Genomic DNA, 14,799 nt, shown 5'->3' on the forward strand with positions numbered 1-14,799 from the left:
AGAGCGTATTAATTATTTTTATATCTGAGGGGATGGGGAAAAAATTACTAATTGTATTTAGTAAAAACAACTGTGCTTTAGGTATCCAAAATTTAAAATATAATATATTTACAAGAAGCCAAGATCTACACTTTTGAATATTTTTAATAAAAGCTACAAGACTTTTTTTTTTTTTTCCTGGGAACTGTGATTTTTTAAATTTATTTTTACAAAGTGCATTTGCAAATACCTTGTGAGTCAAATACTTGGTGTTAATAAATTCCAGTAGTGTGCTTGTGAATATTGCAAGCAGACTTGTTAAATACAGGCATTAACAGCAACTGTTCATTATGACAGGGCCTTAATTACATGATTTTCTTGCTTTTTTTTTTTTTTTTTTTATGTGGTAGATGAAGCAAATGTTGACATTTTATTCAGTACTGAAGATCTTGGCTTTTCTGATGCCTTTATTGAACGGATCAGAATTTCTCCAGATCAGAGATATATGGCCATCAGCTTAAAAAGTGAAAATTCTGAAGAGACAACCTGCGTTATTATGAAACTTGGTGATTTTCCTGTGGTGAAAGAAGTAATTTCAAATGTATTTAATTTTGGTAAGTTGATTATAAACATACTGTGGATCACACCAGCTTTCAACATTTCTGTAAGTCTACAAGTAACAGATATTTTTTAAAAAGGAAGCAACATTTTTAGATTCAATCCTTACAGCTGCTGAATTTATTTCTCCCACACTGCACAATTACAAGTTATCTGATGTGGGTGAAAAGCGACTGCTTTTATGATACGACTTCTTGTTCATTGTAAAAGCAAACATTTATACGTGTTTGAACAGTCACACATATCTTTATTTAATTCAATACACTTCTTCAAAAATTTACTGACGTAACTATTTGCAATATAAAGAACTTTTTGAGAAATGTTGTAGTTATTAAACCCTTACAGCTACAACTGTAGTCACTGATAGCTGTAGGCACTTTTCTTCACTGAAAAATGTGCAGGTGCTGCCTAACTATTAAGTATTGGCTGGAACGTCAGCTAGGATATGGGTCACCATTCAAAGCCCAAACAGGCCTTAAGTCAATGCCTTTATAATAGATTACAGCGCTTTACGCTGCTGTTAAAATAAGCAAAAGTAAACTGAAGTGAATGGGAAATCTTTCTCTTTTTTTGTGTGGTATGTTAAAGAATCTAGCAAAAGTAGTGCAGTAATGTGTATACAAGTTCCACGTCTTTTATTTTGGATTATATTTTTAGCCATCATCGAGTATATATATAGTACAGTGAGGAATTTGCCTGGGCAGGGCATGAATTTAAAGCTGTAGGTAAAACTTCCTAGTTCCAGAAATGAAGAGTAGCAGGAATTTAATTTTCTAAGTGTTTGCACAACTGAAGTTTATAATGCCTGTTGAAAGCCAGGCCTGAAAATTTATCAGTGACATTTTTCACTATACTCGATTTGAATAGCTCTCTAGGTTTCTCTGGAGAATCAGTACATTTGAAAAAAACAGCTCCCCATTGCCTCCATAGGTGTGACAGATTATGGCAGGTAATAAAGAGTACAAAAAATTACTATTGGAATGGTAGAAATTACACCCATTTTGTAAACCTACTCAAGTGCAGGTGAGGTACAGAGGTATCACAAAATACAGCGGTATCTCGATCTGAGGGGAAAAAAAAAATGTTATGACTGCTTGCAAAGTGGATTCTTATATAGCATGATAACCAATAGCAGGCAGACAAATGAAAGGTCTTGAATATTTAGATCTTCATAGTGAACCTTCAGCCGACTGTGCACTTTAAAGCCACATTGCTGTGCAGATAACAAATGGTTTGCATTTCTTCAGTGTGGTACTACTTGAGTTTTGCACTGAAAATCAGTATTTATGCATAAGACAGCATATAGTAGCTTTTTTAAGTGTCTATATTAAACATCATTCTGGTGGCTGTTAGAGCAGCAGAGATAGCAGCAATTTGGCTGGATCAGTCAGATTACTAAACTTCAGAATAGCAAAGTTTCTCTATTTATACATTTCTAATGTTGGTTAACACATACACAAGCATAGAAAACTGAAGAACTTAGATCTCAGCAGTACCCATGGGACACATGCATCATCTCTTTTCTCTAAATGGTTTGCATGCAGTGGTGCAGCACTCATTATCTTGCTGACTCCATTTAAGCCTCTGTTTCTCTGCTCAATTTTAAACAGCCACACATACTCTATTTTCCTCTTGCCTCCAGATCTCCCACAGGAGCTCCGTTTTCTACCAGTAATAGTATATACTTCACATATATAGATTGTTCCAACTTTGATGTGTTTGTCTTTTTTCCAGAATGGGCTACAAATGATGTTCTGTATTACACAAGTCAGAAGAATCTTAAATGCCAGAATGTGTTTATGACCACTTTCACTAATCAGAAACATACTAAGTTAGTTTATACAGAACAAGATGCAAGGTAATATAACAAGTCCTTTACATACATAAAGTATTTTATGTATAAAATGTAACTGGTTTGGAAAACAAATTCTTCCATATCATATTTAAAATGGTAAAAGGCATTTTTTTAGGGTTTTTTTCTGCTGTCAGTAGTGCCTTATGCAGTCTCAGAATGTTCTCTGTTCCCCTCTTGATATGTGATCAACAGAGATTTAACTTTCCTCTCTTACCTCACGAGTTCAGCTGAGTTTATAAATGTCAAGGTCAGTCTCAGGTCAGGGTGTCCTTTAATGAATGTGTGACAGTTTCATACAGGGTAAATCAGACTGTGGATTTCTGTTTGTTTTATCTGCTATTGATGTCTGATACATCTTTTTAAAAACACAGAAGTTCAGGCTAATCCTTGCTCTGGGTAATGGATGAGCAAAATCATTATAGCATTCCTAGAGACAGAACTATTGTTGACTGAATACCCTCTCAATAACCTTTCTTTAAGGAGTGGTTAAAGAAGACAAGAAAGCTCTTGCTGAATTGAGTGCAGAACTAGTTTTTCAGCCATGTAACATGGCAGATTTCTACAGCATTCCATAAATGTTTGTGATTATTCCTAATTCAACTTATGTATTCAGTAAAGAAATTTCAATTATACTTTCATCTAAAAAACCAGAAAAAAATCAGCAGTTGAGATGGAGAAAATAAGATCCTTTTGTTCAAGCTGCATTTGATGCATACTTTTGGACAATCAAGTTGCACTGACCTGACACTTCCCCACAGGGAAACTGTTGGCATAATTCTGAAGGTCATGGTCATTACAGTAAATCTACTAGAAACTTACACGAAAGGTTCATATGCTATTGCAGCTCATAACTGAACTCACTTGTTCATTGGAGATGGCAAGACATTCTTTTGTGTTGGCATTGAGCTGCTCTGTTCTACATCTCACCAGCTCTTTCAGGTGCAATCCATTTTTCTTGTTTTAGAAGCTGAAAATTTCTTGGCTTTCTTAAAAAAAAGCTACAAAGACAAAAAAAGTAGTATTGAGGTTAGAGTCCTTGAGAAGAAGCATAACCTGTATTTCAGCTTGACTGTCTTAGAGGTAAGGTCAGCAGACCTGAACTGTTGGAATCTCTACTGAAAGCAGTGCCATGCTCTTGCCAAATTTGTGTGCATTAGAGAGGCAGGAGGCTGATTCCTTTCAGACCTGTGTCTGTCCTCCTAAAGATGTCAAGAGGGTGCAATTAGAAAAAACACTAGTACCAAAAAAAAATATAGTTCCTCCACCTGCAAATGATTAAAGGCACTGAAAATGCTATCTAAAGCATCTTTTCCTTCACCAATCAAATCTTTTGAAGTCTCAAGGGATCATTATCACAGTCATGTATCTGAACTGTATAATGCAGATTACAGCAGTCAACCCTGCAGTTTCTTGATCAAATCTTCTGGGTCTTTGGTTGGACATTGTTTTGCTTTTAGAGACATCCAGTCTTAAAGATTCAAAATGGCAAAGAAACTGGTATGTCCCAAGATGTGACATTACAGTTAATTAGGATAACTCATTGGAAATTTCAATTTCAGCCTGAACATGTCTAATATTAGCATCTAGCCACTGATTAACATTCTGGGGTTTTTTTCTAGATTTTAGAAGTAGTCAAAACCAGTAGATAGTTCCTAGATTCTTAAATAATTCCAAAACCAGTTCCTAGTTTCCAGTTTTATTACTTCAACAGTGTCTTGTCTCACAGAGGCCTCTGTACTAATTTTTTTAAGTCTTTTTATGTCTTACTTGCTTCAGACAAAGTTAGGTCAGTAACACTTAGGCTTTTTATCAATTTATCTTTAATTCCTGCTTTCCTTTTTTTATTGGTGTTCCCACATAATGTCCGATTTTAATTAAATTATCTGTTAACTGCTGGTTTTTTTAATAGGGTTTCAAGCTCCGTAAGAAGTTCTACATTTTGCATGAATTTTTAAGCCTGTATACATCAATGAGCCTCCAGTATCCATAATGCAAAAACCTGTATTTGGCTGGGCAACAGTCTTTTCTTGCAGATTTCAGGTTCCACACACATGGGATTGTGGGGTTTTGAATCCCAGAGTAAATGCTGCAGAAGTGGGTTTGGCAACTAGTTAGTCTGGAAATACTGCAGCCTCCTTATAGGCATGGTGCTTCTTATCTTGCAGGTGGAAGCCCATGATTCTGAAACAACCAATGTGTTTTTTTTTTAAATACTAATCAATGTTAAACCTTTTTTTTTAATTATTCCTTACAGATTCTTTGTGGACATATGTTGCACAAAAGACAGACGTTTTCTCACTATCAACAGCAACAGCAAGACAACATCAGAAGTGTGGCTGGTTGACTGTAGACATCCTTTTAAGTTACCCACTCTTGTGCAACCAAGAACAAAAGGGGTCATTTATCACGTTGAGCACAGAAATGATGAGTTATATATTCTTACTACGTATGGAGAGCCTGCAGAATATAAGGTAATGAGAATTTCTTAAAAGATTCATAGGATTAATTCATTCTTTACTGAAATAATGTAAGAGGCGTACACAGAGAGCTACACAGATTGAAAGACTGAGAGTAGTACATGGAGTCTTGCCTGTTACGTGCCAATTTGATCCCAACTCCTTTGGCAAGGTCAGGAAATGAGTACACTTCAGCAGTCATTTCCCCATACTTGAAATTTAAATAGTGATCTCAGTCTGCATAACCAAACCACCTACCTTTCTCCTGGCCACACTAACAGCACTTACTTCATGAAAATCATCTTTAGATTAGTCTATGAGAATTGAACTTATTTTTCCAAATGCTACAGAATAGTTCTTCCATTTTGTCCAAGCAAAGGGAGTTTAAAAACCTCAAGATCTAGCAGGCAAAAACCTCCTATACAAACTAGTATTTTTATTGCAATAAAAATGTTTTATGAGAACACCTCTCTGTCTGAACATCTCATTTGTAACATTAAACATCCTAGTAATGTAACATGCTAGTAATGCAAAGTTGTTTTTTGTTGTTACAGTTGATGAAGGCACCAGTAGCTTCCAGTGGCATAGAGAACTGGCAGTTATTTTATGCACTGGAAGAGAAAACCAAGTTAGTAGACTTGGAGATGTTCAGTGATCACTGTATTATGTTCCTGAAGAATGCTGGTCAGCTTTACTTAAATGTGATTTCTTTTGTTTCACACTCAGTTCAGTCAATAAAGGTATGTTTCAGCTTGGCTTAAGCAACATATTTTCTCCAGCACTATTTCATTTTTTGTTTAGCATAGCATTCTAATGAAAACAATTAAAAATTCCAAGAGCAGAAGCAGTTTGGAAACTATAATACTGCCAAGTTTATCATTATGAGGAATTGTATTACCTGTGGCTGTTCTTCAGGATTTCAGGTGGTGGCTTATTGTAGCACCTGGGAAGCTAAGAGAGCAACTATCCTACAAGGCAGTTCTTTCTTCAATTTACTGCTGTCAAGCTCTTTATAATACAGCTGATTGCCAATGTAAAATAGGACTTGAGTCCTTAAACACTCAGTTTTACTGGGCCTATTTTTGGTTACACTTACCAGTGTAAGCAAGGAAATAAGCCTCCCACAGAAGATTAGAACATACAGATGACAAATATGGACACTGCAGCACAATTTGTGCAAAATAAGTCTTCCCTTTTCTAGTTGTTGCTGGATACATGTGGATTAAAAATAGAGTGACTCAATTCAAAATCATGATTTCTAGCGACCATTCAGATGAAATAATTAATTGATTTATTTGCCTGAAAAATAACAATATGAAGAATTCACAAGTTTATTGTGACAAGCTACTAATGCTGCTTTCTGTGAAACTGCTACAGAAAAAGGTTTTCCAAATACGCTATATAGTCTCTGAAACCCTTCATTTTTTTTTAAAAGGGTCTTAGCTTATTTATTCAGAAAGGGTCAGCAGTTACCCTGGAGAACTTGCTGCCATTTCAGAACTCTCTAGCAGCTTAGCCCAAGTAAGCAGTGGCCTGGCAGAGGGTTTGACTGTGTCCCTGCTGCTCTCAAAGAATGACTCTTGATTTCTTTTATTCTTAGCAGAGTTAAAAATCTTAAATATAATAGCAGTAAGTGTCTGAGGGTGAATGTGCCAGGAAAAGGTTTTGTTCTTCACAATGGCTGGCACTAGGAACCAAGTCAAAAAGCAGGGGTTTTCAGTGGCTTAGCATTACTGAGCTAACTCACAGCAAAAGCATAACAACTGACATGGACTTGGCTGAATAACATGTTGAAATAGGACTGGAAATCAGAGGGGAAATAGGATCTAAAAAACCAAAACCAATGCAGAATCATTTCAAAGAACATATTAATTTAAAAAAAATATAAACCTCTGCACTAACAACCATTTTAAACTGAATTTGGATTTTTCTTTTTCATTTCACTGTTGAACTTTAACCAGTGACCTTAGGGGAAAAGTTTGTCAAAGTCTTTCACTTTTTTACTGTTTCATTACTGAATGTAAAAGAAATACAGATTGTGCTATGTACAAACTGAAGATAATTACCTTGAAATTCTCTAGGCAAAATTTACAGAAGCCATGTCAGGGTCTCACTTCAAATGCTGTGTTTTCTTAGCTACCTACGTGGGCCTGTGAATTTGAATTGGAATCTCATCCTGAACCTACCACCGGCACTTGCTATTTTCAGCTCACCTCCCCAGTACACCCCCCTAAGCGTTTTGCATATTCATTTAAAGAAAATAATCTCATTGAACAAGCTGTGCAAGAGGTACCAATTATTACGAATTGTCACACTACACGTTTACTAGCTAAAAGCAAGGTAAGATTTTTCAGTCCTTTTCCCATTCCCTTTATTCTTCCCTTCCTCCCTACCCATTTAAAGAAAATGCATTTGGCAGGGAATACAGATTTAAAAATGTAAAGAGCAGCTGGTGCTATAGTTACTAAACAGTGGGTGTTTTCTTCGGTGCTACAGAGAAGAACAAGAAAGAGTCGTGATAAGATTTTTTTTCCCATTGCCCTGGGTATGCTACAGGAGATAACAGTACATGACGAGTCAAGAATCTCAGTATAGTGTAACTCAGAATTGCTAGTTGAGGCATCTATGCTCTGTTATAAATGAAAGAGATGCCATCTGTTGAAAAGAACACCCCACAACCAGCTGCACAGTGTAGATCAAGGCTCTTGAAAGTTTTAACAGACCGAGTTTAAAAAAATAGGAGATGTTAATAAAGAGTTTGTGCTGCAGTAAGTGGTAAACTATTTTGTTAATAATAGATATTCTTGGTGTTAAAGCAGGAAGGAAAACTTGGGTGTTCTGGTAGTTTAAAAACTCCTCAGGTGTTGCACTTAACGGAATTTTACACTCTGCATCCATAAGCCTACACAGCAGAGGTTGAGTCTCTTGCTTTATTTTTCAAGAGTGCTTTGTACATTATAAGTGAAAAAAAATTACTGTAATCAAAAAAACACATTTTAAAATAAATAATTGAAGTTTTCATTGCCATGTGTCATTGAGATTTCTAAAATGTCTTTTATTGTAAAATACTCCTTCATTTCCAGGATGAAACTTTGGTGCCAATTACAGTTTTTCATAATACGAATTCTAAAGAGCTACACAGGAAACCACTTCTAGTTCATGTATATGGAGCTTATGGCATAGATTTGAACATGAGCTTCAGAGAAGAGAAGCTGCTGCTAATTGAAGAGGGTTGGATATTAGCATATTGCCATGTTAGGTAAGTCAAATAAAAAATGGAAGTAAGATTTCAATCTGGGGAAAACAGGTATTTTTTTATATGCAACTGAAGGGGTACAAAAAGAATTTTTTCATGTAGCTATACCTAATTCTTCATGCTTTTCACTTCCATCTCTTTTTAGATACATTTTTTTAAGTCGTTTTTAACTAAAAAATACATTTACCTCAGGGGAATAAAACATCACACTTTCGAGACCACATGCTGCATTTACATTTGTTAAATCAACAGGATGTTTGTATGTAGCTTTTAATCTTCTCAAGTCTCATTACTTCTTGTGGCATCTTTACTCAAGACAAATGTTGATAACATGTTCCAAGTGCAGTCACGTGCTTCCTCCCTCTCTTTCTGAGGCCATTGTGTACTAATGTTCTGTCTGCATCTTCTGAAAGCCATTTGCCTTCTACAGCAGCAACTGAGCATTTAACCTTCATCTCTTGTTCTTTTATTGGCTAAACCCTCCCTCTCAAGTTTAGCTAAAAAATCTGGTTTTATAAAACCACTGTGTACAATAGTCTTCATATTTTCATTGAGGTAAGAGTTCAGTAGGTAAAGAAGGTAACAAAAGAACCACTTTAGGCAGGGGAAGGAAAGGGGAGAATGAGCAATTGTTTGAAACACCAGTTGCAAAGCAGATTCAGCATACAAATATATTCAACCTGCTAATGCAGTAGCAAGCATTGTGCTGTTCTTCCTCCCACCCCTTTAAGTATCTTAAGATGCAAGCCAGTCCTGGGTGAAGAATCCATCTTCATCAAAGATGAGGAATTTTGGCAGTCTCATCAGTTAATTTTAAACATTAAATAAGGAAACTTCAGGTGGCTTAAAACTAAAATTGTAGTTGCATAAAAAGGAATATAAATTGATTTTTAATTTCTGTGAGTATTACAATATGTCACATTTCATGTAGTATTTAAAATACTGAAACTACAAAAAAAAAAAAACCAACAACAAACCACTTTCTAACAACCACATAATTTAAGTTACACAGAAGACATCTTGAGAGTCTCAGTGTGGAACTGAAATATACTATTTTAATCTTTTTAACAAATGCTAGTGTTAGCAAGAAGTATTGAAAATGTTTTAGTTATATTTTTAATAGTTTCCTCTATAAAAAGATAACAATAATGCCTGATTTTGTATTGCCTGCAATGACAGTCTAATTTCCTAAAGCGGTGCTTTTCCTGTGAGTTCCAGGACACAAGCACACCAGGGCACAGGGTGCCCTTCTGCAGGTAGGAGTTTCATCAATCACCATGCACTATTTTTTGGTTGTGTATTTAAAAGATACGTTGTGTATTTTAGCCATAAAGGACAAGAATAGTTAGAAGAAAAGTTACTTGGGAAAGCAGACTATGGTTTTGCAGTTCTGTGTCTGCTGCTGTCCTTTCATTATCTGAAGCTTTGCCATGCAGTGTTTTCTGAAGAGACTCCAACTTGAATTGCTTTAAATTTCAGGGGTGGAGGAGAGCTAGGCCTTCGCTGGCACAGAGATGGATGTCAGCATAATAAACTCAAAGGTCTCCATGACCTTAGGGCTTGCATCTCACTGCTGCACGAACTAGGATTTTCTCAGCCAAAACACACAGCACTGGCAGCTGCCAGTGCAGGAGGAGTTCTTGCAGGAGCCCTGTGCAACACTGACCCAGAACTTATCAGAGCCATGGTTTTGCAGGTGAGGTGCTGCAGACCTTTTACAGATTTTGACATTAAACTGTATTTTCTGTTTCATTCTACCAGTTTCAGAATTGGAAACATTCCAATTCAGATTTCACTTTCCTCATTTGTTTGAGAAAACCTTGACCTAGGCATTTAAGGTTCTGTGTCCTAATTGCAAACTTTTTTTTTTTTTTTTATAAATAACTTCAAAGGCTCCTTTTGTAGATGTTCTAAATACAATGATGCAAACTCATCTCCCACTGACAATTGAAGAACAGGAAGAATGGGGAAATCCATTAGCAGATGAAAAATGTCTGAAGTATATCAAAAGCTACTGTCCATACCAGAATATTAAGACCCAGGTAAAACTCTGCTCTCTGTGGGAAATACTACAGTAATAAAGTGTAGCAGTTTATAAGAAAACAAAAACAGAGAACTGGAATTTAAGGAAAAATTAGTTTATTTTACCTTTTCAGTACTTTAAACCTCAATATTTTAGAATTGTGTTAGCTGCTGCTTTGTGTTAAAATGAATCAACACAAACTATTTCAGTGATAGTAATATTTGGAGTCATAAGTGACTACTGAAATTAACCAAACACATTCTTGGAAATAATAGATTTCAAAAACTGTTTTTGTGGTAGGACTGCCAGGAAGCAATAGATTATTCTATTGCATAACAAACTTCAACATTTAAAATATCTCCTCCTTTTGTGGAGGGTTTTTGTTGTTCTGCTGGGTTTTGCAGAGTTTGTCACAGGAGGAAGGAAGTATTTTTCACCAATTAAATACCTTTTCAGAGGCACACAATTAAATGGGAAAGAGCTGTCACTTTGACATTGGAAGTTATGTGACAGCTGAGTTGCATAGCTTCATCAGGTAAAATCCTACTATATAAAACCAGTTACTTTTATGTATGGAAAGATTGCAAAAGTAAACCTCTGCTGTTTCAAGGAGATCCATTACATGATTATTACCCCCCTTTTTTTGTAATCATCAGCTAGCAGATGTGTCAGACCTTTACCAGCAGGGAAAGGATGCTTTTCATTACCTTTGGCAAGCAAATGATCCTCTAATGTGAAGTCATTTTTCAGACCAAAATTCTTTTGCAGTTAGAGAGCTGCAAGTCTGTAAGAGCAGGTAATTATGCAACAGATGTGCTTTTAGATGAACTGTAACAATTAGTACAGTCAGATAAGAAGAGAAGAATTTGTAACTTTGAGAAGAATCAAGTTGTCAGGTCTTTAACTAGTTTTGTTTTTTAAATCTCAGTGTTATCCTTCGGTTTTTATCACGGCGTATGAAAACGATCAGCGGATACCGCTAACAGGAGTTTTGCGGTATGTTCAGAAACTTAGGAAGGCTGCACTGGATCATGCCAGCAGAACTAGTCAGAAAGGTAAAAGAATAAGAATATTACAGATACATGGAGTGAACTAAACCAGAATATTAGTAGTCATATAAATAAACACCATGGAAGTTGACCCCTCCTTAAATGCATTCGTTTGTACAATACAATCCACTATCTAAAGCTCTGAAGTAATTTAGGTACCTGCAAAGATGAGGTGTGCAGTCATACTGACAAGAAGTAAATCTCAGCTTCTAAGATGCACTTTCTAGAGCCTTGAAAGGGACCAGATATCACTGTATTGTAGATCTGCCTGAAAAGAGTTAAACCCATATGTGTGAAATACTAATAGCAACAAACCACAGCAGGCTCAAGAAACCCTCTGAGGTGAAAAAAAAAAAATCAAGTGGGAGCATATGCACTGGGCTTGCTACTTTCTAGGCCTCAGCACATGGCAACTATTGGACAGGGCTAGCCCAGTGACTGAGACAGTCAGACTGCAGTTCTCAACAGCACATGGATACAGATCTTATTTTTCCTGCTCTATAAAAACTACTTTTCCCAGTTTGCTAAAACTACAGGTGCTAGTCCCAAGTTAGAATGGCAACAGTGCCTGCCAAAGTATAAATACCTTTATACCTGAAACTTAACACTAGCTTTGGCACTGTTTCCAGTAAAAGGTACATTCAAGCCTTATTATTTTCTAGTACCATCTAATCTGGGAGAGGCTTTTACCATCAGTACCAAAATAGACCATGAATTAGCTTTTCTAAATTTCATTATGCTGCTTCTCTGCTAGCAGCACAACTGCAGTGGCTGAGGAAGAACAGCAGAATCTGCAATTGCTGTTCCAGGCTTTGCTTAGAAAGATAAAAGCATGTTTTTTCAAAAGGACTCAGAGAACAAACACCCTAACTTTATAAACATGTATTTCATAGAAATACAAGTAGTTCATCCAGCAAGCCCCTGTATTATTCTATTTTTTTCTTAAAGCATAACAAAAATTGTTAGGACAAAAGGTAAAATTCCCTGTCCCTAAACAGCTCACGTCCCCACTTACCTTTTTCCATTGTTCATTCAATGTTGAGTGATTGGTAGCTTCATTGTTCCAGGAAATTGGATCCCTAATATCATCTTGGACATCCAGGCAACTGGCAGTCATTGTGATTCATCTTGGGAGGATTCACTCAATGAGGTACGTTTCCTTTATTGTACCCACCTATAACGTGTTGCAGGGAGGTGTCCCCTCTACTGATACCGTAGCCTCAGTAGTTCATGCAGCCATTGACATCTTTGTCAGTAATATGAACAGCGGAATTGAGTGCACCCTCAGCAGGTTTGCTGATGACACCAAGCTGTGTGCTGTGGCCAACACACTAGAGGGAAGGGAGACTATGCAGAGGGACCTTGACAGCCTTGAGAGGCAGGCCATGCCAACCTTACGAAGTTTCACAAGCCCAAATGCAAGGTCCTGCACATGGGTCAGTTGAATCCCAAGCAGAATTACAAGCTGAATAGAGAAGGGATTGAGAGCAGTCCTGCAGAGAAGGATTTGGGGGTGTTAATAAATTTTACATGAGCCAGCAATGTGCACTTGCAGCTGAGAAAGCCAACCATATCCTGAGCTTCATCAAAAGAAGCATGGCCAGGAGGTCAAGGGAGAGGAGTCTCCCTCTCTACTCACTTCTCATGAGACCCCACCTAGAGTATTGTGTCCAGTTCTGGAGCCCCCAACAGAAGGAGGACATAGAGCTGTTAGGAGTGAGTCCACAGGAGGGCCACTGAGATGATCAGAGGGCTGGAGCACCTCTCCTGTGAAGATGGGCTGAGAGAGTTGAGATTCAGCCTGGAGAAGAAAAGGCTCCCAGAAGACATTATAGCAGTCTTCCAGTATCTGAAGGAGCCTACAGGAAAGCTGGGAAGGGATTTCTTACAAGGTCTTGCAGCAAGAGGACAAGCGGGTACAGTTTAAGCTGGAAGAGGATATACTTACCTTAGATATTAGAATGAAACTCTTGACTGTGAGAGTGGTGAGACACGAGCTGGTTGCCCAGGGAAGCTGTGGATGCCCTGTCCCTGGAAGTGTTCAAGGCCAAGCTGGATGGGGCTCTGAGCAACCTGGTCTAAGGGCAGCTGCCCCTGCCCATGCAGGGGAGTTGGAACTAGGTCCATTCCAGCCCAAACCATTCTGAGATTCTGTGATCGAATGTTTGAAGTATTAAAAGGAAAAAAACTCAACAAAACCAAAATCAAACCTGCTGGAATTCAGGTTGTTCTCGCAGCCTTTTATACGTATTGCAAGAGCAACTGCTGGTTATTTACATATGTAATTACTTATATCTTGATATATACATACATGTATGCACAGGAAGTTCCACCTCAACATGAGGAAAAATTTCTTTACTGTGAGAGTAACAGAGCACTGGAACAGGGTCCCCAGAGAGGTTGTGGAGTCTCCTTCTCTGGAGACTTTCAAGACCTGTCTGGATGCCTTCCTGAGTGATGTGCCCTATTTTTTTTTTGGTCCTGTTCTGGCAGGGGGGTTGGACTCCCTTCCAACCCTCAACATTCTGTGATTTTATATTTAAAAAATATGTAAGTGCCAGTGACAGAGCCAGAGTATTGAACCTCCTTATGTCTTAAGCCTCACAATATTTTTAAATTCCCCGTGTAAAGTGCTGAGAGCTTTGAATGAAAGGCTTGAAGTTGTGCAAAACATAGTTCCAGCAGAAAAAGTCTTGCACTGTAGACTATGAAGTGCTTAAAATTGTCATACTGGCTATTTAATTCCATCTTCCTCACGAGTGAAACATGCATGTGGGGTTTGATCCTAGCATTTTGAAGTACATGATCTGTACTATCAAAGGACTCTACTACAATTATGTTTCAACATGTTGCACTTTCTAAAAGGGCACATGCAAAAAGCAGCCTACTGCCCAGGCCTACCATCTTGTTATTGATGTTTCAGACTATCCCAGCTGGATACAGATACTATTGCTGTTAATTTTACAAACCCTAGCAACTATTATTTGATTGTTGTGGATGTTATTCCCAAAATTAATTACTTCAGGGAAAGCCTTATTCTGTCTTGGGGCGAGGTGTTGCTTAGCATTAGCATGAGAAAAGAAGGTTAGAAGAGCTGTGCAAGAACCTGAAGGTTTATAGTACAGAGGTTTTTTTATTTTGTAATTATGTATTTTCATTGTTTTAGGTTGCAAGACACCTTGCTTTTCTGAACAAAGAGCTCGAGGAGGCATGCCATCTCCAACATCATAACAAATCCTACAAATAGCTAATAAATATATTGACCATCTGAAGGACTTCAGGTCAGATTTTTACTTATATGAAAAACACCTTCTTCAGAGGTTCTGTCCTCTTGGATCCCTGCTTTATGGGCATAAGCAGACAAGAGATTCAAAGCTGGATGTGATATACATATACAAACTAAGAACTCCTAAGGGGCAGCACCTAGAAAGCAGCTGTTCTTTCCTTACAAAAATACATACACTTAAAAAGGACATATTTCTATGACAGATTTACTTTGCTACTCCACAGACCCTGATGAGGAGTTTATACCATGCTTTTTCCTTTTCATCACCAATACAAGA

General features: G+C 37.3%; 1 protein-coding gene across 1 annotated transcript in view; it reads left to right on the forward strand.

Annotated features, from left to right (window-relative positions):
* Nucleotides 1-14,483, forward strand: part of PREPL (prolyl endopeptidase-like) — a 15,257-nt gene extending 774 nt beyond the window's left edge. Inside the window, exons 3-13 of the mRNA XM_010004940.1 lie at nt 396-593; nt 2,332-2,455; nt 4,707-4,923; nt 5,463-5,648; nt 7,045-7,248; nt 7,992-8,167; nt 9,644-9,860; nt 10,057-10,206; nt 11,116-11,242; nt 12,304-12,386; nt 14,403-14,483. Coding sequence (XP_010003242.1) covers nt 396-593; nt 2,332-2,455; nt 4,707-4,923; nt 5,463-5,648; nt 7,045-7,248; nt 7,992-8,167; nt 9,644-9,860; nt 10,057-10,206; nt 11,116-11,242; nt 12,304-12,386; nt 14,403-14,483 — 1,763 coding nt within the window. The remainder of the gene's footprint in view (nt 1-395; nt 594-2,331; nt 2,456-4,706; nt 4,924-5,462; nt 5,649-7,044; nt 7,249-7,991; nt 8,168-9,643; nt 9,861-10,056; nt 10,207-11,115; nt 11,243-12,303; nt 12,387-14,402) is intronic.
* Nucleotides 14,484-14,799: the final 316 nt, after the last annotated feature.

The sequence above is a fragment of the Chaetura pelagica genome, unplaced genomic scaffold, assembly GCF_000747805.2.
Source record: "Chaetura pelagica isolate M959 unplaced genomic scaffold, ChaPel_1.0 scaffold13, whole genome shotgun sequence".
NCBI classification, from domain to species: domain Eukaryota; kingdom Metazoa; phylum Chordata; class Aves; order Apodiformes; family Apodidae; genus Chaetura; species Chaetura pelagica.